At 37.8% G+C, this 25,704-nt stretch overlaps 1 protein-coding gene across 1 annotated transcript; it reads left to right on the forward strand.

The window, feature by feature from the left end:
• The first annotated feature begins 1,551 nt into the window (after positions 1-1,551).
• Positions 1,552-25,365, forward strand: LOC125232781 (O-acyltransferase like protein-like). The gene is made up of 12 exons (XM_048138563.1): positions 1,552-1,690; positions 2,949-3,159; positions 4,807-4,892; positions 5,521-5,702; positions 6,400-6,551; positions 6,937-7,105; positions 7,348-7,541; positions 10,572-10,716; positions 11,253-11,436; positions 19,429-19,571; positions 24,412-24,521; positions 25,100-25,365. The coding sequence occupies exons 2-12, from the start codon at positions 3,038-3,040 to the stop codon at positions 25,239-25,241; spliced, it is 1,629 nt and encodes a 542-aa protein (XP_047994520.1). The 5' UTR covers positions 1,552-1,690; positions 2,949-3,037; the 3' UTR covers positions 25,242-25,365.
• Positions 25,366-25,704: the final 339 nt, after the last annotated feature.

A 25,704-nucleotide genomic window follows, 5' to 3' on the forward strand; every position in this document is an offset into this window, starting at 1 on the left:
ATTTTTTCAGAAAACTTTTGTCTAAAATAAAGATTTTGCAAGATATGGAGCAATGTATGAAGCAAAAAGTGGGGGGGAAACGATTTTTAAAAAATTAACAGTTTTTAGGAGCTCATACCTAGATAATGGTTGAGAATAGGAAAAAAGTTTCTAGATCAAAGTTATAGAGAATTTTATAAGCTTTCAAGGTGTGGTAAACCAAAACTTCGTATGACGCATAGTTTTTGAAATATGAGCAAAAAACCAAAAAATGGGACCTTTTTTCATCCCCCCCTCTTCGAGCTCACGTCCAAAGTCCGAGGACTTTTAGTATGTATGTCTCCTGACTACCCCTAACAACATCCCGTAGTGAAACTTTCTGCTTTCGGCCATTCCACCTAGACCCCCCTTTTGAGCATTCATTGACTGATCTATGGGTTTTGATATGACCTTGAGAATTGGCTTCGATATGGTCGCGCAAGTTACGCACAACGTGTTTTCATACACCAATAAGTGATTCTGACAGTCATATCATTTTTTTTCACACAGATTGACTGAGTCCCACGGTAAGCTCATGATGACTAAGACTTGTGTTGTGGGTACTCAGACAACGATAAATATAAAATATATAAATAAGGTAACGGACCCAATCATGGACAGTTTAAGATAAAACTTTGCCTATTTTTGATATTTCACTGATACGTGTAAAAATTCTACCGCTATGCGTGTTAAAACTTGAAAGTCTTATCCTTCTTTTACATTTCAAGCGTATTGCAGAATAGATACTCCTATTGGTTTCTTCATAGTTAACAAATTAAAACTTTTTTCTCCAAAAATGGACGGCAGTTCTCCAGTAATGGATCCCCCATTATGGACAGTGAAATAATAATAGGAGGTACGCAGTTTTCCGGTGCCAGTTATGGACACTCGCAAAATAACACTATTTATTTATATCTTTGGAGCAACAAACTAGTATGTTTTATACCTCATGCCATGCTCAATGCAATAAGTAAAACTCATTCAAGTTTACACCGAGTATTATTATTTTATTATTTTATACATGAACTCAACTCTCTTAGCAACATTGCTAAGAATTCGTCCTGATATTTTTTTCAGTAAACTGATGACTTTTATCTTGCCGCCAAATCCTTAAGAAATAACCGAATTAAATGAATCTTCAAAATTTAGCAGATCTTTGACTCTAGTTTATGGTACATTGCCGTCAGTTTTTAGAAACTAATTTTAGATACTTATTTTTAAGGATTTGTGTTTTTTTGTCCACAATGGCATCACTGTCCATTATAGGGTATTTTACATTACTTATGTACATAGAAAACAAATATCTGTGCTTACGGGACAGGTAAAAGTAAATACGAGCTTGTAACAGGTTTAATGCACGAACACAAGGGTTAAAAACAATAAAGGATCTGCAAACGGTCTTCCTTATAGTACACGGATTCACCACATTTAATTATAGTTTTTCATTTTAGACTGGGATTCCATAGCCTCAGAGCCTCAAGGCCTGCTCATCGGGAACCGCTACCAGCTCGGAAACTTCGACGAATGCCTGAACCCGCCTTGGGTCCCGTCCCGCCCAGAATTAAAGACGCAGTACTGCTTAGCAGATATCGTGTTGGAAAGAACGGATAATGCTGTTAAAAAACGGTATATGGGTGTACATCCGGATCAGTCGGTACTGGATTATTTAGAGGTAAATTAGGATAGCATTGTGATTGGTTAACAGTCGTGATGCCATTTTTTGGAGAGTTATGAAACGCCCATGTCTTTTTCATCACACTCGCTCGTAAACGGTGTTATTACATGCCTGCATACTTAATACGTAATGAGCTATTTTACCGCCAATGTGAATATATACCTGGATCCCTTCCACGACCTGTCGAAAATTACAAGATGGCAGACGAATGTCCAAAATGTCTGCGTAGGGTATTTCAATACATTTTCCCCTCACTAGCTCGGAAACACGTGTTTTGTCCTTTAATACCAGCGGGTAAAAACGCATTTTATTCACTAGTGGGTAAAGTAATTTGACCTTGAATAAAGTCAAATTAACTGCTTTAAAATTGATAAAAGTAGGTGAATCTAGTAATAAAGATGATTTACCACCTGTGAAACTACTAGAAGTAGTGATAAACGCATTTTTTTGCGTTGTAGTTTCCTCGCTATAGTGAGGGGAAAAGTTTTGTGTTACACTCGGGTGCAAATGTATTTTACTTCTCGTGTGTTAAAAAATAGCAAGATCAGGATTCTATTTCGAACCACTCGCTTCGCTCGTGGTTCAACTATAGAATCCTTTCACTTGCTCGTTTTTCAATTCCACACTCGGCGTTAAAATACAACTTTGCCCCCTTGTATAACAAATAACTATTAATTTCAAATTTGGTTATTACTTCGCAAGTGTGATGAAAAACATTGTGTACTTATATCAAGGGCGGCTGTAGTCGAGTTCGGCGTTGGGCTTCAAACAGCCTCTCTCGTTCGTAATCCTTCACTTTCCGCTTAATACACAATGTACTATTAACAACTGATTTATAATATGAGTTCGTTAGGTGCAACGAAATTGAGTCACCTGCAATAATTTACGAATTTGTGAATACTTCGATCATACTGTGCAACATCACAAAAAATTTTACTTATTTGATCTTTCTTTGCACTAAACACAAAAATATCAGTGATACTTAGACTACGCAGAGTTCTTGTAAATGTGTAATACAGTCGAGTTCATAAATATGTGTACATTTCTTCACCTTATAGCAACGAGTTAAGGTGAAGAAATGTACACATATTTATGAACTCGACTGTAGGTACCTATCTTTCATAATGTAAGTATTGCACCGATCAGCTAGAACCCTAATTGGCTCAACAACCGGCTGGCGTGATGACATGGCGTAATTTTTCAAGACATATATTTTGCAGGTCCAGTAGTCAAACCAACTAACACGATTTCACAGATCCACCCACCTCACATGCGGCCCTGAACGAGCTGACCTGGGGCGTTTGCGTGCCAGCCTCCTGCGGCCCCGGCTCCGTTGAGCGAGTGATGAGAATCTTGCTCGCGCGCAGCCATCTTGGAATAGCGGGGATCCGGCCGATGATCACAACAGGGACGTGTCAGAAGCAGGGACAGGAGAGGCCTTATGATGCTGTGTTTTGGGCATTCATGTAAGTATACACGGTTTTTTTATGTGTTAGTTGAAATGGGACTGGGCAGGCCATGTCTGCCGTTGCACATGCCTCCACAGAGGTGGGCTGAAATAGCCATGGTATGGATGCCGCCAGACGGGCGAGGACCTGGAGGTGTATCTCAGCGACTGGCCGGAGATCGCTTATAACCGGGACGAGCCTTTGCCCAGCAGTGGGAGACAGTATAGGCTTTAAATAATAATAATAAATAATAGCAAACGAGCAGAACAGCTGCCTTTGAAGCGGTCACCTATGGACATAAGCATCATCACAGGAACCATTTAAGCAATGCCGACTCCTGAGAACCGAAAATACCCGCTTCTTCGAGAATTATGTTCAAATGGAGCCGGTGACGCGGAAAGGGTGATTTTTAAATGTCTTCTTATGTTCTCTTCTCCTGGTTATTGTTATCTCGTTGGTTCGACGACGTCGACGTAAACTGTAAGTCTGCAGGACCCTTGATGATTTGGCCTAGGACCTTGATAAGGAGCGTACACGAAGAGACGCCTGTACTTAGCCCCTTTGCTATGACGATATATAGACGATGATTTCAATCTTCTAACTAGATATAGTTAGGCCCCATTACTCGTACATGTTAACAATTTGTGCTCTTTGTATGCTTTTCGGTACAGGTGTTTTTAGGGTTCCGTACCAAAAAGGTAAAACAGGAACCCTTATGGTGCGACTCTGTCCGTCTGTCTGTCCGTCTGTCACATTCATAAATATCTCGAGAACTACTAATGCTATCAACTTGAAATTTGGAATAGTTGTGAACATTGTAAACTTCTACAAATAGAAAGTATAATTTTTTTAAATATATTAATTTTAATTGTAGAAAATGGCCAAAATGAAAGGGGGGCAAACTGTAAATTTCAAGTTACTAGGTCAAGTGGGGTATCGTTGGAAAGAGCTCAAATTGAACGTAAATAAACTATTTTTTATAATTTTTTTGTTGTGGAAAAAAAAAAAAAGAATTTTGAAGGAAAATGTAAAAAAAATACCGTTCCCCCCCCCCTTATCTCCGAAGTTTACCAACGAAAAATTATGAAAATTTTAGTAAACATTAGTTTTATGCTATATATTACAGGAAAAATATAATCGTGTTTGTATTTTGAATACTTTTTTTTTAATTCACAAAAAACTTTTCAGATTTTTACTTTCAATTTACCCACCCTTGCGGATGTATATCGTACTTAAAATTAATACTAGATGTTACGTAAACCATCTTCTGTCCAATAAAGTAAAAACTGTTTAAATCGGTTAACATTATAAAGAATTATCCCTGAAAAACCAGGTAGCGCAAATTAGTTAGCAAATTGACCGGGAGATGGCGCTATACACTATAATACTCATTAGTGCCTATACTTTTGTCTTCTAGTCAAGTCATTAGAGTTATATGAAAATATGAGATTATTAAATTTTTACTAGGTAGTTTGAAAGAAAGTTTGTACGGAACCCTCGGTGGGCGAGTCCGACTCGCACTTGGCCGGTTTTTTATTTTGATTTAGTCATACCAATACCAACACATTTTTGACATATTTTATTCTCTAAATTATATACCTATTTTAATAATGACCTACCTATTTTATGGATGTTCCAGGTTTTTATGATAATTATTTTTTTCAGAGCTGTTGTGGTTGCCCTAATTTTTACATCATTGCTCTGCACCTATCTTAACAGTGGAAGATTCCAGTCTGAGCCAAAAACACTAAGTAAGTTAGTATTTACTATAAGATATAGGAATAGCTGTCACCGTTAAAGTTTAATGCTGTTAGTTGAAAGAGACGCATTAGAAGTTTCACTTCAATAACGATTTTTTTAGTCTGATTACATATTTTTTTATTATTTTTTTCTACTCCCGAACTGTTATTCGTCATTTACAGGGTCGTTCATAGATCTTTAATACCCTACATCTATTCCCCAAAGCCAGCGTCCGCCGGCTTTCCGCGCATGCGCGCATTAACGAAAAAATTGAAAACGCATTTGTTTGGCTCTGTAACCAAGGCAACGCATTGTTATAACGATACTGCGCGCGTGCGCTGGATGGCTTTGGACAGCTGCGCTGACAGTGCAAGCCTTTGCGTCAAAATACAGGAATTCACGAAAGTTATTCTAGAAAACTATTAAAAACTAAGTGCATGGTCGTAGAAAGTATTGTATGCAACGGTGTTTAACTGAGTCAAAAAATAGTCGTGTCGTCTTTATTAACAATATTCGGCTTCGCCTCAAATTGTCACCCACCACTAGTCTTTTTTGACCTCCTTTAAACGCCTGTTGCGTAAAATACTATAATACTATATCTGTGTCTATCATAAGGAAAATTAAATGTTTAATTTACAGAAGATGACGTCATAGAAGCATTCTGCCTCAGGGAGAACGCAAATAATCTTCTGAAAATGCACAAGGATGGCATCGAAGTGTTCTACGGCATTAGATTCTTGGGTCTGTGCGGGATTGTCATTGTGCATGAAATAGGCATATTTAATTCAGGGGCTGTGAGTAATGGGAAGCAAGTCGATCAGGTGAGATCTTAGTGTACTGTCTTTCCTTTTTCTTCTTATAATTTTGAGGGTAACTTCCCTAATTCTATGTAACAGGAGCGATTTTGGCATCCGTTGTTAGACCTAGCAGCAAACCGCGTCGAGTGGAGGGCCAGTCTTAAGAGGTCGTGAAACCCATGGCAGGTCCTGGTTTCAAAACTTAGCCCGAAAGGCACAATGAGGATCGCGCTTGTGTGGAGACTAATTCAAGTTTTATTTGTGACAGATGTGGTAGGTTATGCCGATCACGAATCGGGTTATATAGCCACAAGCGCCGCTGTCGCTAGATCAGAGACGCTGCTTAAATCATCTGTAAAGATGTACAAGGCCTGATGATGATGTTAGACCGCATACCTCAGGTTTTGCCCGACTCGTTAAGTATGAAGCACCTTCGGTGACCGGCTTTGGACCGCGTACGGCGTACGTTAGGCTAGGCTTCGCCCGTCGCGTTGTCTGAGGAAGCCTTCGGCACGCGGAGTATGACCGGCATACTTCGGCCTTCGTCGTAAGGCTTTTCTGTTGTGTCTGGCATAGTGTCCAGAAAAGTATTAACCCCTCAAGCGCCTTGTTCCAGATTTGTCCCAGGCAATTAAACTGTACTTACAAAATCGATAGTTATTAATTCAGTATCAAATTTTTGACAATGGCGTTCCAAGGGTTAAAATTGTAATTTTTTTAGACAGCTCCCGGTCCCATAGGCTGGATCATCTTCCACGATGACCTGTTTGTCGACACGTTTTTCCTGCTCTCCGGGTTCCTGACAGCGACGACCTTCAGCCAGATGAAGAGGTTCCCCAACCCGCTGTTCGGCATTTTGAAGAGATATGTCAGGTGGGTGCACTTAGGCTTCATTCAGAAAACAATATAAGAGCCATTAGGATCTACCCCAGTTAGCAGGCAGATCACCGTCACGCAGCACAGATCTATGGAGCTTCCCATACAACATTTAGAGAGCGAAGCCTGGTGAAAGTTGGTTTGGTGTAACCGACCCTAACAGATACATTTTTACTTACCAATTTTTTTTACAAAAATTGTCATAGATATTTTTTGGCTTAACTCGAAATTTTGCACATTGGTTCCTTATAAGGTCTAGGGATCCATTAGGAAAAGATATTTTAACAGTCATCTCCTAAGCTAGTAAAAGAGCTCTTCTGTGCTTGCAAAATCGTGGGCAAAAGTTACTTTTACAAAAAAACTGTGTATCTTCCATTTCCAGGCTGGTACCAGCGTTTGCCATAGTGGTATTCTTCGTCAGCGCAGTATTCCCATACATGGGTTCAGGACCGATGTGGCCGAAGGTCGTTGACCTCGAAACTGCCTACTGCCGCAAGAATTGGTGGCTGAGTCTGCTCATGTTGAATAACTACATCGATAGTGAGCACATCGTGAGTAGTCCTTCTATGCGCGGTCATTAATTGGTGTCTCTTAACAACGTGGCACAAATTTGTCAAAATCAATCTTTTATAACATGGCAATGCGAGTTAAGAGCATCAAGGTACGAGTTATAATATTTTTCTGATGATTAATGACGCGCGCCCTAACACTCTATTCTTTATGACATGACTTAGTCTATATCATTTGCACATATGCCGATTTGTTTGAATTTTCTAAAACATCTTGATTCCAGTGTATCGTGGCCTCGTGGTACATCCCCTGCGACTTTCACTTCTCCTGTGCCGCCATCATCCTATACTGGCTGTACATGCGTCAGCCAAAGCTCGGCCTAGTCTGCGCCGGCGCCGTCTCAGTCGCGTCAATCTTGGTGCCCGGCGTGTTGACTTACATGTACAACTGGAACCCTATTCAATTGTTCACCTACGAGTAAGTATTCTTTATTAATTTTATCCATGTCTTCCATTTCTTCTTCTTTCATTCGCACTTCTCCTATGTTACCTCTAAACTTCTGTCTCCTGTTTTACTTCTTCTTTAATCATATTCCCTTGTTCACCTAGGAGTATGTACTTATTCTTTATTAATTTCGTCCATGTCTTCCATTTCTTCTTCTTTCATTCTCACTTCTCCTATGTCACCACTAAACTTCTGTCTCCTGTTTTACTTGTTCTTTAACCCCATTCAATTGTTCACCTACGAGTATGTATTCTATATTAATTTCATCCATGTCTTCAATTTCTTCTTCTTCCATTCTCACTTTTCCTATGTGACCACTAAACCCCTGTCTTTTGTTTTACTTCTTCTTTAACCCCATTCAACTATCAACCTAGAGTATGTTACTTTATTTATTCATTGCATCCATATTTACATCCTATTTCACTTTCTTCTGTTTCTCCTGTGACACAATTCTTCTTTACTGCTCTACTCTAAAACTTAGCCAGGCCCTGCAGCTAGGAACAGTATCGTTGACTGTCCGTATTATAATCCTCTTTATCGCAGCGGTAATTCAGAGCCCAGATTTTGACCAAACACTAGTTACCTAAATGTCATAATTTCATCAAAGTTTGACGTTCAAAATAACCTTATTCCAGCGAAACTGTCACAATAGCTTGAATTGACTCTATTTCAGTTTTTTATTTAATGCAATCTGATAAACATTGAAACTGTTTCATTGTATTTCAATCGTCAGAATTCCTATGAAACAAAACGTTTATTCTTAGCGCTTTCCCAAATAAAATAAAAAACAGAGTATTCCCAAAGGAACTATAAATATACTAACTTTTTCCCGCGGCTTCGACCGCATATTAATCTAATCTTGTTTTCCCATACAAACTTTGGACTCCCATTTCACCCATTTAGGAGGTGAATTTTGAAAAATCCTTTCTTAGTGCTCCTCTACACCGTGTAAGGAAGCTACGTGCCAAATTTGGAATCTCTAGGACCAACAGTTTCGGCTGTGCGTTGATATGTTAATCAGTCAGTTTCTTCTTTTATATATTTAGATTAAATAAATATCAACAAAATAATAGCCTTGGTCGCAAATAATAGCTTTGGCTTAGCCTTAATCGCTCAATCTATCAAATACTTTGTTGCCATCAATTTCTCACGCAAATTAACCCAATCAGCAACTAGTACTGTCAGCCTATGGAAAATTCTTGTTTACACCATTCACTTCCATCTTACGTGCGTCACAGATAGGTAACATCCTGAAATTGCGTAACATCCATCAGGTTCCATTGTTTTTTAATTGCCCTTTATCTGTTCTAGACAAATCTTAAAGTCAATACTATGACACAAAAACCGGCCAAGTGCGAGTCGGGCTCGCGCACAAAGGGTTCCGTAGCAGCAAATATAATAAACTTATTATGTCAATTTATACACCTGCCAAAATTACAGTTAAATCAACCTATCTCAAAAACTATAAGAGATACTTTGATCAAACCAAAAATCGTTGAAAGAGTTAATTAGCATGCATCACCTCTATTTTTTTTAGAATTTTATACCCCGTAGTTATAAAAATAGAGGGGGGGGGACATACTTTTTACGACTTTGAGAGCTGATATCTCAAAAACCGTTCACTTTAAGAAAAATGTTTTTTAGAAAACTTTATATCATTTTAAAAGACCTTTCCATTGATACCCCACACGGGTATGTACATCGAAAAAAAAATTTTCATCCCTCAGTTACATGTATGGGGGCCCCACCCCCAATTCTTTTTTTACTATTTAGTGTCATAATTTTGTAGCGGTTCATACAACACATATTCCCATCAAATTTCATCACTGTAGTACTTATAGTTTCCGAGTAAATCGGCTGTGACAGACGGACAGACGGACAGACGGACAGAAAAAATAAGGCCAGGTGAGTAAGATACACATAGTTTATTTTATTCTGGTCTAGAGTGGCACTATGAGTATAGTCTTGGGTCTTGGCCCTAATTTTGTCTTACCCTGCCCTTACATACCTAATAATGTTTTTTTTTCTCCGGAGCCACAAAAAATTAACATATTTTAATATAGGTACTTGCATTTAAGACCAGTGTACACCCAAATTGCTACGTAGCAATTATTAGGGTTGGTACAACTTGACGTCCCTTTGAGTGCGCTACCACAGATAAGAATAGTCCTATGCAAGAGAGAAGAATAACACGATTCGACCCTGGGGGTGCACCCGAATGGCATTTCTGCGACGCAAAACGCCACCGAAACGCCGCAGAAATGTAGTCTGGCTCTGTCGCGCCAATACGCAAAAGCGATAGAGATAGATAGCTACGAAAGAGATATTATCGTGAGCGTTTCGTGAGCGTTTGTGCATTCGGCTACGCACACTGAGCTGCAATTAGACTTCGGTTTTGTATGAAGTGTTCTCCCCAAACCGATCGACGCGGAATTGGTTCTAGCCGATCAAAAATCCGCACGCAAGTTCATACTAGAAAACGATTTTTGGTCGATTTTTGGTCGACCAAAATCGCTCGTTAGTATGAACTTAGTGCGTTTAAGGAGACCCGATACGATATCGGATGTCGGACCGATATCCCATCAATCATTTAATCCGCCACTTTTTGCCGGTCTTTTGCCTTTAAAATCCTGATACGACATCAACGATATTTTTCTTTATTTGGATAATGTGAAAACGCACCTAGATCGCACCACGCGTAGATGAGGAGACATAAATATAAAATATACTTAAACACTTTAGAAACAAATATCTCTGTTCATCACACAAATAAATCTCTGGAAGAGATCCCTTAAAGGGATAAGCTCGCCTTTGTACATAATTATGTAATTTGTTCCGTACAATAAAGTGTTTACTACTACTACTACTACTACTACTACTTTTTATTTTAAATATTAAGTGTTGTATTCTTTTCTTGTACAATAAATTGTTTAACTTACTTACATAAATCTCTTATCCGGGATTCGAACCCAGGACCATCGGCTAATTTATTCTGCGTTTCAGGTTTGTCGCAGACCCACGAGGCAGCCCGGACTTTCACCACATGTACATCAAGAGTCACCATCGCGCAGCCGCCTACATCGTCGGCTTCTTCAGCGGATTCATCTTTATTAGGAACAAGAGAGAGAATGCTATGAGGATCTCAAAGGTAACTTAATTTACCAAATTAAAACTATTTACAAGTCTTGTCTCCGGTTACCGCGATAGTTACTCATGAAATAAAACAATGGAAACACGATGAAGACTGTGAGGCATTTGTGTTGTATGGTGTTGGACATTTGCAGTTTGTTTTTGACAATTTTGTGTAGATTAGTTGAAACCCATATATCCATATAGGTACCCACTGCTGAAAACACGCTTTATACTCATTAAAATAAGTAGGAGAATGAGGTTGTCACCTCAAAAAATAGGGAAAAAAATACAAGTGTTGGGCACATATGGGTTAATTGTTATTTTAACATAGTAATTGTAATTTTTTTGAATATTGTATAACTGGCTTTATTAATAGTGTGTGAACTTGCCTTAATAATCTATATTATTTATGGCCATGGTTCGTTAATATTTGTTGTATGTGGGTAGCGCACATTGTAATTTTTCCTCAGTAGGGAGGACACGAAAAAAAAAACACTTATATGACGTTTCTTATGTTAATAAATTCGTGATTCATATCGTGTTTGATTTCAGAAATGGGCTATACTCGGTACTGTAACCGGCCTCGTCATCATGTTTGCTATGCTCGTCACCGGGACTACTTTCCTGTGGCGGGACTACCACCCAATAGAGGGCGCTGTTTACGCGGCGATTAACCGACCCCTCTGGGCGGCAGGAGCCGCTATGCTGGTGCTATGTTGCTCTTTGGGATACGTCCGTAAGTAAATCACGCCATCTAGCGTACAATCTTGTATAATAATTAATTGACTGCATAATATTTCATAGAGAAATTATTTTTATCGGAATAGCGAAGCGAAGTTCTTACCTTTATCATAATACGGCTGGCTATGGGCATTATGTTTTTAACCTGCAGGAATCGCATTGGTGCATCCCTACCGCACTTAGAAATATGTAGTGCGAAAAGAAGGACCTCACGTTATATTGTTTAACACGCGACCGTGCTTGCCTGCCTGGACTCTTGTGATGGGTTTATGGAGCTACAAGTGTTTAGAATGGCAAAAACATAAATTATTTCGGACAACCGCCTGCCTGCTAAGCCGGGGTTCGAATCCCGGTAAGGGAATTTATTTGTGTGATGAGCAACAGATATTTGTTCCCGAGTCATGGATGTTTTCTATGTATATAAGTATGTATTTATCTATTTATTTTAGGTAATTACAAACATAAATCTCTAATTAATTTACATAGTATCGTTAAACCAATAAGGTTTGTCTCGATACCTATGATGTATATCGTCGCTTAGCACCCATAGTACAAGCTTTGCTTAGTTTGGGGCTAAGTTGATCTGTGCAAGTTGTCCCCAATATTTATTATTTTATTTTTATTATTTGTAAAGAATCAATTCCTTTGCAAGAAAATAAGCGTCGCCATTAGTGGTTGTTAACTGTTCGCATATACTTAAAAGATATTGTAACAGAACAAGCATCTATGACGAGGAAATGGACTCGTTATTACATATAAAACTTACGGCGAATCAACTTTTCCTTGACCAACTTTTTGGTGCATATTTCCTTCGGGATTTCATTGAATATTTTAACAAATAATATCTGCGAAGCTTTATCACATGTTTAGTTACGTCATCACTCATAAAATTCACTATTATTTGATGCACAACTTATTGGAAAAAGCTTATTTACAAACTATATATTCACATGGATGGATTGTTGACATTGACAATCTGATCTGACAAACGAATGACGTTCCGATATTGCGTCTTGGTTCTAATTACAAGTCAGAGAGGTAATAATCACTAATATTGATTATTATACTTCCTGAATATATCATTCAATGTAACAATTAGGAACAAATGTGATCTTTCATTGCGAAGTTACTTACTAAATTGATTTAAACAATCTTTCACAAAATAATATTTACGTAAAAATATTTACGAAACACTCCACTATTGGACTACATAGGTAACAATATCAATAGCTCTGTCTCTCTCTAAAACACGTGCAAGCATGCAGATGTTACTACTGATAGGTAATCGATTATTTGCTGAGAGAACATGGACGTTAAATGTATAGGGTGTACGGCTTAGTAAACAAACCAGTCTCCATTATGTCCCCAGTAGGTCTCCAGTCTCCATTATGTCTCTGTTGTGTCTCCGGTATGTCTCCAGTCCCCAGTATGTCTCTGTTATGTCTCCATTAGGTCTCCAGTCTCCACTATGTCTCCATTGTGTCTCTGTTATGTCTCCATTATGTCTCCAGTCTCCATAATGTCTCTGTTATGTCTCCATTGTGTCTCCAGTATGTCGCCAGTCTCCAGTGTGTCTCTATTATGTCTCCACTATGTCTCCAGTATGTCTCTGTTATGTCTCTGTTAAGTCTCCAGTATGTCTCCAGTCTCCATTATGTCCCCAGTCTCTGTTGTGTCTCTATTAGATACTATAAAAGGGTCGGAGCGAGCCGACGCGCGTCATTCTTACAATATCCACAAGACTAACAGTGTCTCTGGCTTTCGTGTGTTATACTGGTGAGTGAAGTTGTTCTGCTATTATTTCTCTGTTTGTTTTTACTTGGAAATTATTCTAAGTGATTGTAAACTTTGAAATTGTGTCTTTGTTTGATTGTGCGGGGACAATATCGTCGTACAGTTGAATTTGGACCTGTGGTGGAATTGCTTTACTGTCAGTTGTGGGGTTATTTTATTGTTCTATTTATAGTGTAGTGTTACATTTAAATTAATGTGTATAGTGAAGTTTTCTGTGCTTTGTTTCTTGAGTGCCGTCAAGCAATACAAAGACTGGGTCGATGTATGGCTGGTGCTTGGAGATAAGTCTGAGTTTGGTTTTATAGGGAGTAATTCTTGCAAAACTAAGCTTAGATTATAGCACGTAAAGGAAACTTCACTCGTTTGTTTAGTTGGTCAGTAAAATTGAATTTAGTAATTTTCTATGGGGTTATTTTGTGAAAGTTATAAGCCAGAACATTGTTTGTGACAGACTGTTGTCCGGCTAGGCGCTTCTTCCCTTACGGTGTCAAATAAGAGGCGTTTAGGGGTCTTTTTGTTCCAAGTGGAGGGCTTGGGCGCTTTTATTTACTTACAAAAGCGTATTTTCTCACCGGTCTCAAAGAGTCCAACTGTTAGATGGAAGTGAGGACTTTCACGATTGACGAAAGGCATTAGGAGTAATCCTTGCTCACTGAAGTCGGCAGTATTTGAGGCTGGGGTCCTATATATATTTATATTTATTTACTCGGTGCTCTGGTCCATGCTGGCGTTGGTCGCTGGGGATTTCGGTTGTGATCGATCCACATCTAAGTAAAGTTGATCGCAGCTGGGTCTCTCATGTGGCTGGTACTGGTGTGTCCTAGAATACTGGATATATACACGGATAGGGCGATCTACTCTCTGCTACCCTAGCCTGCGGGCAAAAGCAGAGGGGGGGATCAGAATTCAAGCCTATAGGTTGCCTATCTCAGCTTCGCTGGCTGAACTGTACAGCTTATGGTAGGGATACACTTGTGCATATTTTGAACACAAGAACTATGGTAAGTGACGGTCTGTGTTTCAGATATGTTAGAGTAGGGAAAACGATAGGACTAGGGTAAAGTCACACACTATTTCTATGAAAGTAGAGTTCTTTTATGATTGGTCTTGGAATATAATTGGTCAACGTGTATTGTGGAGAAATAATTTAACTACTACTATTTATATGGGTTAAATGGACTTTAAATGTGGTGTTTACTATCTTAAAATATGTGGTAAAACTGGTAATTTATAAAATCTCTTATTACTTAATTTATTTGAGTGAAATTAATAATTGTGGTAGAAATTTCTGATTTTTCGGTGTGGCTGCGGGACACTTAGTGTTGCTAACTAGTTTTTCAAGGTAAATTTTATCAAATTGGCTAGGGAAACAAACTGTCTTTGGAATAAAAGGATTTGTTTGTTATAGGGCCCAGTGGCATGCGAGCGCCGTCCACTGATGGAAAGTCTAAATCTTAGAAAAGTTTGACTTACTTATTTCTTATAAAAGTTAGCAACTGCTCGGTGTTTCGATAAAACATTAGAAAGATCGAGAAGTTATGGTCTATTAGCAGTATTGGGGAACGGGGGGTTTAGCTAGGGACAAGAAACAAAACAAAAAGGGGGTTAGTTTGTAGATAGATAGCCCTTCAGGCTTATTTGATTAGGATGCCCGATAATGTGGTTTGATTGGGCCTAAGGATTCCAGACGGTATCGCAAGTTCTCACCCCAAACCGGAATCGAAAATAGAGCGTAGCCGATGTTTTCTAAAATATTTTTTAATATTTATTTCATGTAAGTTTCACTCACTAACTTCTTTTCTAAAAATTTCTTCATTACGTCATTAATTTTCTCACATATAACTTTCTAGGTCTAAATCTGATAAAATACTCTTCTATAACACTATATTATTATGCTACAATAACCTTTATTCTTCTTTAAAATATAAATAAATAAAATTTTAAATATTAGTCAAAAATACAGCTGATACTCATTAAAGGATCTAGGTTATCGCGGATCACATCGAAGGGTTCTACTTATTCACGCTAGACGATCACAAGGCCAAATTTACGGGGTATATTTAAAGGGGGGTTAGTTATACTAATGGTTAGTCAAGTAAGTAAGTAAATAAGTAAGGTGAGCGGAGTTTTAGTTACAATATGCACAACGTTTTTCACCAAAAAATATAAGTATTACCAAAGACACATATAACTCCGTATAGACAGATAAAGTCTAAGAAAAAAACGTACCTCAGTACCATACAGAAAAAGGTACGGTGGCCTAGATGGCATTACACCTTTGGGGTACGCTCAGCTAGATGGCGCTAATATTAATATTTGACATTTTAACACATATCAAGCTAAGAATATGGGCCAAATTGACAAAACTGAGGTTCAAAAGTTTTAAGCTTGTGTCGAGAGATGGCAGTCTATGCACTGTGATTACACATTTTATTTTGACAGTAACTCTCTATAATACTCAATCCTCTTTGGTATTACCTACTGTACCACTGGTCCGATTCAATCAAACGGGTGCGCGGTAGTTTTCGACGAATGTGAGTTCTAAGTTTGGGGCGCATTACCAGTAGTATATGAATACCTAGAATAATAGAATAGAATAGGTATAATGTATTTCAGTACAAAAACAACGTTTAACAATTCATAAAGATGTAGTGCGAAAAGATTTGCCTTCGAATTGTTACGGAAACGTACGAACGTGTCATGCTATTTCAGTCAGTATCAATACAAAAAAAAAACATTCAGTCGAATTGAGAACCTCCTCCTTTTTTGAAGTCGGTTAAGAGCGCTTTCAAAAAATCTGCTTGCTCGCATTTCGACGCCGGCGGCGCTGGCGTGCGCCTGTGTGCAGGCGCACACTATAACCAGAAGCATAACGATTGTAGCCTGCGGTACAGACATAGCGTGCGATCCTCTTCGAACCAACCTTACGTGCGGCTAGAGCGAAAGGGATAGCATTCACGGTCGGTACCGCCACGCCGTCAGTAGCGTTGCGGACTAACCATTATTGATACTTGCGTAAAAACACCACCATATATTATATTACATATTTGCATACATGATTTCGTGCATAAATACTTGACCTTTTAGTTTAATTATTAAACTTATCACAGTTTTTTTTATTAAAACGTGTGTAGCCTTGGAAGAAATAAATTTAAAATCTTTTATAATATAATAAATTGTGTATATAATATTGTCTTCTGTCACCGCGATAGTTACTCATGAAATAAATTTATGGAATCAGATTATATCGCGTCTAATGAATATAATCCGTTTTCTTAGTTTTATTTCATTTTGTATATGATATGTTTTCTAGGTTCTTTTCGGTGAAGGAAAACATCGTGAGGAAACCGGACTTTTTCCAATAAGGTCTAGTTTACCCTTTGGGTTGAAAGGTCAGATGGCAGTCGCTTTCGTAAAAACTAGTGCCTACGCCAAATCTTGGGATTAGTTGTCAAAGTGGACCGAAGGCTCCCATGAGCCGTGGAAAATGCCGGGATAACGCAAGGAAGATGATGATGTTTTCTAGGTACATATATATAATGGAACTAAGATCGGTTTTCTTTAATTTGAAGTAGTTTTTTTTATATTTAAAATGTGTTTTTAGGGTTTCGTAGTCAACTAGGAACCCTTATAGTTTCGCCATGTCTGTCTGTCTGTCCCTCCGTCCGTCCGTCCGTCCGCGGATAATCTCAGTGACCGTTAGAACTAGAGAGCTGAAATTTGGTACCAATATGTATATCAGTCACGCCGACAAAGTGCAAAAATAAAAAGTGGAAAAAATGTTTTATTAGGGTACCCCCCCTACATGTAAAGTAGGGAGTGATTTTTTTTTTCATTTCAACCCTAACGTATGATTTATTGTTGGATAGGTATTTAAAAATGAATTACTGAAATCGTTTTTTGATAATATTAATATTTTCGGGAATAATCGCTCCTAAAGGAAAAAAAGTGTGTCCCCCCCCCCTCTAACTTTTTAACCATATATTTAAAAAATATTTAAAAATCACAAAAGTAGAATTTTATAAACTTTCTAGGAAAACTGTTTTAAACTTGATAGGTTCTGTAGTTTTTGAAAATATGGAAAACTACGGAAGAGCCGAGCGGCTATTTACCAACGCGGCTTTAAAAACCGGCCGAGAGCGTGTCGGGCCACGCTCAGTGTAGGCACTGAGCGTGGCCCGACACGCTCTCGGCCGGTTTTTAAATATTATGTTGTTTTAATTGCATGGAGCACAGGAAGGTCCACATCTATGTATTAGTTTTTTGTAAGGAAATACAACTCTACGCTACACCTACCTGCTTTAGTTGACTGTTGACACACTGAGACAGTGGATGCGCCAGAGTATAAAAGAGTGATTACCATCTCTTGTCAAAGATCTTGTTGAGACGAACCAAACGAGCCCAAACACGGAGTGGCTTCAAGACCTGGTTGATGAATTCTCTTGACTACCTTCCAGCTTCATCATCAGATCCTGGGTACCATCTCTTGTCAAAGATCTTGTTGAGACGAACCAAACGAGCCCAAACACGAAATGGTTTCAAGACCTGATGATGAGAACTCATGACTACCTTCCGGCTTCATCATCAGATCCTGGGTACCATCACCTCTTGTCAAAGATCTTGTTGAGGCGAATCAAATGAGCCCAAACACGAAATGGTTTCAAGACCTGGTTGATGAGAACTCATGACTACCATCTGACTTCATCATCAGATCCTGAGTACCATCTATTGTCAAAGATTTTGTTGAGACGAGTCAGTAACCTAAAATGATATTCAATAATAAATAATACTTACTAAAAATATTAGTCAAGTTAATTAGTTAGTTACCAAAGTCGTCAACCCAAGGATCAAAGTTTTCGGTCGCAGTATACATGCAACAGTACAGCCAAACACGCACACAAGTGCGGTTTTGGACACGGCGGGTGCCGCACACAATGACAAAATAACTTCGCGATCGTCGAGCCGCGTGCGGAGCGGACTAACATACGTCCTGCCTCTCTAAGCTCTGCCGCGGTACTGACATCGCAAGCGCGCGTAACCGGTAATAAGGAGGCATTTTTAAAAAATCGTCAAAAATATTAAATTGCAATTAATAGAGAACTTTTGCATAAAATCTGTTTGAGTAAGCATTGCAGATTATTTTTATATTAAAACTACTTCAAAAACACGTAAGTTTTCGAAGAAATTGACACTTATTCTGAGGTGATTTCTGAAACAAATTGGATTCATCATATCCTCATTTACTCTATTCTAAAGCCTTATAACAAAGAAGTAGTCTCAGAAGATTGTAGTACAGGATATACATAATACAAATTTACCACTTGAAGCATTCAAAACTATCCAAATTTTACAAATTAGACGGACTAAGTCAGCACTTTTCGCGGGTTTTCCTAAACATGCACCAGAAAAAAAATCATAATTAATTAAGTGAGTTAGTTTTTAAAAATCCAGTCTCACAACATGTAAGTTAAGAAGATGTCCTAATCGAATCCTGAACTTAATAAGTCTTTTAGATGACGGAAAGTGTAGCATTTTGCCGACTAAAACTATCAATTTTACATTATTACGACGTTTTCGTTGAATGCCCTCTTAAAAATGTACTGACATTGACTAAACTAACATGACAAATACGAACGTTCCCGAAGGAAACCGCACTACATCTGTACACAGACAGAAAAGACTTAGGTACTTATGACTGACATGTACACTGTAATTATAAATATTATAAATTATAAATAAATAAATAACTTATAAATATTATAGGAAATTGTTACACAGATTGACTGAGGCCCACTGTAAGCTCAAGAAGGCTTGTGTTGTGGGTACTCAGACAACGATATATATAATATATAAATACTTATGTATATAAAAAAACATCCATGACTCAGGAACAAATATCTGTGCCCATCTTACAAATAAATGCCCTTACCGGGATTCGAACCCGGGACCGAGAGGACTGTAAAGGGATTTCATATTATTTTTTAGGTAGCAGGCAGGTTCACTACCGACTGCGCCAGACCGGTCGTCGTCTCGTAATTACCTATTTACATTGAAAAAGGTGAACCCCTCGGGCATAACGTCCGGTCTTACTGGAGTAGTACCCGACCCTGGTCTTCTGTAAATACCTGCAGGTGCATTATGGTCAATATAGACCAATTTGAACATCAATAAAATACTTTTTTATTACTTCCAGCTCTTATAAAAGCCGGCCTAAGTTGGTACGTGTGGGTGCCGCTGAGCAGGTTGGCTTACGGGGTCTATTTGACCCACACCCTCATCTACATAAGAAGCGTGTTCGTCGCTCGAAACTCTCAGCACTACGATTATGGCGACATAGTAAGTTTATTTTACTTTTGTCTCTCGCGTGGTGACAGGTTATAGTTATTTGTTATACAAGGGTGCAAAGTTGTATTTTAATTTTAACGCCGAGTGTGGAATTGAAAAACGAGCAAGTGAATGGATTTTATAGTTGAAGTTCAGAATAAAATCCCGAACTTGCGACTTTTTTAACACACGAGAAGTAAAATAAATTTGCACCCGAGTGTAACACAAAACTTTTCCCCTCACTATAGCGAGGAAAGTACGCAAAAAACGCGTTTATCACTGCTTCCAGTAGTTCCACAGGTGGTAAATCATCGTCATCACTAGATTCACTTACTTTTATCAATTTTAAAGCAAAAAAAATGACTATATTCAAGGTCAAATTACTTTATCCACTAGTGGATAAAATGCATTTTTACCCGCTGATATTAAAGGACAAAACACGTGTTTCCGAGCTAGTGAGGGGAAATAGTTATTTGTTTTATAAGGGGGCAAAGTTGTTGTTTAAGGTACACGTGCCAATATTGATACCCTCGCAAGCGAAAGATTCTAATATTGAACCGCGAGCGTAGCGATTGGTTCAAAAGTGGAATCTTGACCGTTGCGAGGGTTTCAAGGCACGAAGGTTAAACAAACTTTGCCACCGAGTGAAACACAAAATTTTTCACCACACCAACACGAACAAAGTACTGACTATAAAACATCAAACTAAATCAAATCCATCAATCTAATCAATATTTATGATTCAAAATCATAATTTAAAGGTAAATTCTACCAGCCAGCTTATATTATGACATCAAGTTAAAATTTGTATGAAATTACTTTGCACTCTTGTGGATAAAATGCAATTTTGCTATCTGTTTTCGAATAGCAAAGTAAGCCTTTACCAGTTGGTGTGGTGAAAAGTTCATTCATGGTTTTTGAACTCTCTTGTCTCACCCAAGAAGCCACTATTTCATCATGATGCAATGCCATGAGTAAATTAATTAATATTGACGTTTTTCAATTATTATTGAAGACTTCTTTTGTCTCAAACTAAGTTTTACATAATCGTAAAACGAATTCTATTGTTCTTAAACTGCGGTTTAATAATCGTCACGAACACAATCACGATCGCTCGGGTCAAAACGTCATAATCATCACGAGATCACGACAAAGAAGTTTTGCCTGACTTAAAGAAAATAAAATACTGCTCTAAAAACTGTGCAAACTGTGTACCTAATATTTTTACATTAAATAAATAAGTACTCGAAACCGACGAGCGTGTACATGAGAAACGTTATGAAAGTGTAAGTAAGTAAGTATAAGTAAGTAAGTAAATATTCTTTATTGCACCACAAGGATAACAGATTACAAATAGCAGACATTAAACATAGGTAGCAACAGGCGGTCTTATCGCTGTAAGCGATCTCTACCAGACAACCTTAGGGTAGCAGGAAATAATGAATAGACATTTTGAAAATGGTAGTGCAAGAAATAATTAAAGGAATAGGAAAATTACACATACACTAAGTTAAAGTGTTAAAGTGTGTGAAGCGAAAGTGGTTTGTCAGGATCGTAGTAAATGGAAATCCGTGATCTCTGCCTACCCCTCTGGGAAACAGGCGTGATTGTATGTATGTATGTATGTATGTATATTGGGGAGACCTTACACAGATCAACTTAGTCCCAAACTAAAAATCGAATGCCACGTGGATGGCAATTACCTTAAATATTGTAAATAGCACATTTTGTGTAAGGGAGACTTTCCTTTGTTTTTAAAAACAATAAATTCTACATTTAAGGATTTATGAAAAATCGCTTGCCTCAGTCGGGACTCGAACCGGTCAAATGTGACAAAAAATAACGTGCCGTATTTTATGATGCAGATTGAAAGGGTTACTGTTATAATGTAGTGTATAGATGCTTAAGTATATTATGATTCATGTAACTCTCTATATATTCCGTAGGTTAAGGCTCATATTCCAGTATTAAATCATACTTCAAAGAGACAAGTTGTTTCCATCAACCAACCTCCTTACATGGCGATCCTGCCGACGCAGTCCGTTGCGCGCCGCCATGACTATCGCGCGCGAAAGTGTTAACGTCAAATAGAATATTATCATAGTTGCAAGGACGAACTACATCATTTTACACATAACGGCGAGATGGGATCTTCGCAAACAAAAGAAGAGGTCGTTATAGCCCAGAATGCTGCCGGGGGCTCCAGCAACAACGCTGAGGTGGTCAAGAGTATAAATACCACAAATTGTCTGCTCGTCGTGGTGGTATGCATTTTTGGTATCATTTGCTTGGGTGCTGCATACTACATGTACCGGAAATGCCACAAACGGTGGATCCGCGAGGAGATACGTGGGCACGCATTGAGAAGGTCAATTTTTCGCCGAGCGCCCAAATCAGAAAACGAAGTTTAATTCAGATTTGAACATTTAGAAACAAACATTATTTTCATAAAACAATACAGCCAGAATATAGTGCAGTGAAAAGTGTTGTGTTGTGCGCGATATGATCGTCTGTACCGAATGTACTCGTATGTACATACCGCACCGGACTGTGAGTAACATGAGACTTAATTGATTTATAATTAGTGTTGTTTAGGTATTGTTAAGGCGAATGATATTATAATTGTAATAATGTTTTAGTATGGCAGAAGAGTTATTAGCTTTAATTGAACAATTAACTGCTATAAGAAAATATTTGATTAAAATCGGTCCCAAGAGAAGGGAAGGACCAGTTGTTAAAAATAAATTAATTGAGGCACAAACTGTACTTTCCGATTATACTAGTTTTTTGGATAGCTTAGAAGAAATAAAAGATAGCATAACGCAAGAAGATCTTATAACTATAAAAGAATTGTGTAGTCAATTTGACAAATTGTATGCGGAGATTATAGAATTGTGTAACGAAAATAACGGGTCCAATAATTCAATCGAAATGGAGAAGTTTAACTTAAAAACGGCTTTGAGTCTATTACCAGTTATGAAAGATGATATTAATGAGATACAAAATTTAATTGACGGTATTGAATATTATCAATCGCTTTTGGATAGTGAGTCGAAAACAAAATTGGTAACCTTCGTCTTGAAAAGTAGACTATCGCCTTCAGCTAAGCTTAAGTTGCTACCACAGTATAGTAGTGTTGAAGCGTTACTCTCGGACATGAAAAATGAACTTTTACCGAAAAAATCTGTGCCAAGTTTGCAAAAACAACTTTTGAATTTGAAACAAAATGAACTTTCTATTGATGATTATGGTAAACAATTAGCGGAAATGTTTGTCGATCTTACTTTGTGTCAGGCAGGCCTTAACCTACGGAATATATAGAGAGTTACATGAATCATAATATACTTAAGCATCTATACACTACAATAAGGTTCATTTTTCTCTAAATAATAAATACAATCAGAATAACGGAAGGCCATGAAAACATTGAAAACTAACAATTACCTTGCATTTCACGTGACGGGTGAGATCAAATTTAAAAGGCATTAGATTTTTCCACACTGTATATAGTTATCGTTGTCTGAGTACCCATAACACAAGCCTTCTTGAGCTTACCGTGGGACTTAGTCAATCTGTGTAAGAATATCCTATAATATTTATTTATTATTTATTTATTGGTTTATTAGTATTACTTATACAAATATCGGAAGTTAAGATTGTTATATAGAGACTAAGATTTTAGCTTATTAGATAGTACTCACATCTGTATTCCCAAACGGAGTAGACACACATGAAACTGATCAAGTTTCAGTGCCACTTTTGGCAATTAAGGGATTGACAAAAATGAACTTGCAATATTGTACTGAAACGTTGCCACCTTGCCAGCCCATCGCCCACACCACGGTGAAAATGGATTGAATAATTTAGTTGTACCAAAGAGGATCTAGTATTATAGAGAATTACTGTCAAAGTAAAATGTGTAATCACAGTGCATACATAGACTGCCATCTCTCGACACAAGCTTAAAACTTTTAAACCTCAGTCTTGACAATTTGGCCCATATTGTTAGCTTGATATGTGTTAAAATGATAAATTTTAATATTAGCGCCATCTAGTCGAGCGTTCCCCAAAGGTGTAAGGCCATCTAGGCTACCGTACCTTTTTCTCTAGGGCTTTGAGGTACGTTTTTTTTCTTAGACTTTACCTGTCTATACGGAGTTACGTATGTCTTTAGTTGTACATATTTTTATCTAACAAAGCATGCGTTGCAGATTAAAGATTATGTTTTTTTTTAAATATAATATATTGACAAGTGAAACTAAAACAGCTTGCACCTAATTCTATTGTAAATATAAAAGAATAATATTTATACTGAAATACAAATAGGTTTTTTAATTTCTTTCCCTTTGATGTTGATCTTTAATTATTACCAAAGACATATATAACTCCGTATAGACAGATAAAGTCTAAGAAAAAACGTACCTCAGTACCATACAGAAAAAGGTGCGGTGGCCTAGATGGCATTACACTTTTGGGGTACGCTCAGCTAGATGGCACTTATATTAATATTTGACATTTTAAAACATACCAAGCTAAGAATATGGACACAAGAATGGGACAGAGCGTCCTGGAGCCGAGCCATAAGGAGGCCCGACCCCAACTAGCGAGCTGGGACCAGGGACAGAGAAAGAGAGAAAGAGAGACCAAGCTAAAAATATAGGCCAAATTGTCAAAACTGAGGTTCAAAAGTTTTAAGCCTGTGTCAAGAGATGGCAGTCTATGCACTGTGATTACACATTTTTTTTCGACAGTAACTCTCTATAATATCCTCTTTGATTATTACGTACCTAGTTATTCATTGCTATGCACCTTCTTTCTGTAAATAATTGTTTGTATACAAATTATATTTCAGTTCACTGCGGCTGCGGGTGTCATATTCTGGAGCTGCATAGCCGCTTTTGTCATCTGGTTGATAGTTGAGGCGCCTGCCATTCGGTTGTTTGACGTCTTTATCAAACGGGTGTAAGTATATCAGATTGATTTAAACTATAAATAATTCATCATCGTCTTCGTCCTTGCATAATCCCGGCATTTGCCACGGCTCATGGGAGCCTGGGGTCCGCTGTGACAACTAATCCCAAGATTTAGCGTAGGCACTAGTTTTACGAAAGCGACTGCCATCTGACCTTCCAACCCAAGGGTATATAACTAGGCCTTATTGGAATTAGTCCGGTTTCCTCACGATGTTTTCCTTCACCGAAAAGCGATTAGCAAATACCAAATGACATTTCGCACATAAGTTCCGAAAAACTCATTGGTACGAGCCGGGGTTCGAACCCGCGACCTCCGGATTAAAAGTCTCATGCTCTTACCGCTAGGCCACCAGCGCTTTCAAAAATAAGGCTCATTAACATAAAAATAAAAATAAAAATGGCATAAAAATGTTAATAGATTTCGAGAGTCAGGTTTTTATTTAAAACTTTCCATTATGTAATGGAACTTTTAATATAGTTCACTGTTTTTTGTATTTTTGTTTAGTTTATTATTTAAGGTACTATATTTACTTCTATATCCATTAATTAAAGCAATCAAAATTTCAGGCTCATGAAAAACACGAGGGAAAGAAAAACAGAAGAAAAGTCGGCCACGCAAGAATCGAGTATCAACAGTAGTCCAGGCACCAGTTCGGGGCATTTACACGACAACTTGCCTACTAATGTACAGTTTTCGTCTAAAGTGTAGACATATTTTGGACAAAACTATTTACTACAGCTTGGCAAAAAAGTAGAAAAGGAACTTTTTTTTTAACATAGTAACACTTATACTGGGCGTGTGGTCTAGTGGTGAAGACGTTAACCGCGTAAGCAGTGGGCCTTGCCGTTTTTTCTTTCGTGTATGATATCTTTTTTAATTTATAATTTATAAAATTATAGTAGTGTGACTACTTGGAAAAAAAAAGAACAAATCAAAAAATATTCAACAACATAATTTGATTTGTTTTTTTTTTTTTTTTTTTATTTTTTTTTTATCTTTATTGGGAAACAAACAGCTTACAATTTTACATAATATAGGTTACATGACTAACACATGAGCCAAAACAGTTTCCACTAATGGAATAAAGCAGAATTGCTCAAAGGGTACTTAATTTTAATCATTACTATTACTAAGTATATTAACAATTAGTGTGGGGAAAAGAATGAAGAAA

Source organism: Leguminivora glycinivorella, chromosome 13 (assembly GCF_023078275.1).
Source record: "Leguminivora glycinivorella isolate SPB_JAAS2020 chromosome 13, LegGlyc_1.1, whole genome shotgun sequence".
Classification (NCBI taxonomy): domain Eukaryota; kingdom Metazoa; phylum Arthropoda; class Insecta; order Lepidoptera; family Tortricidae; genus Leguminivora; species Leguminivora glycinivorella.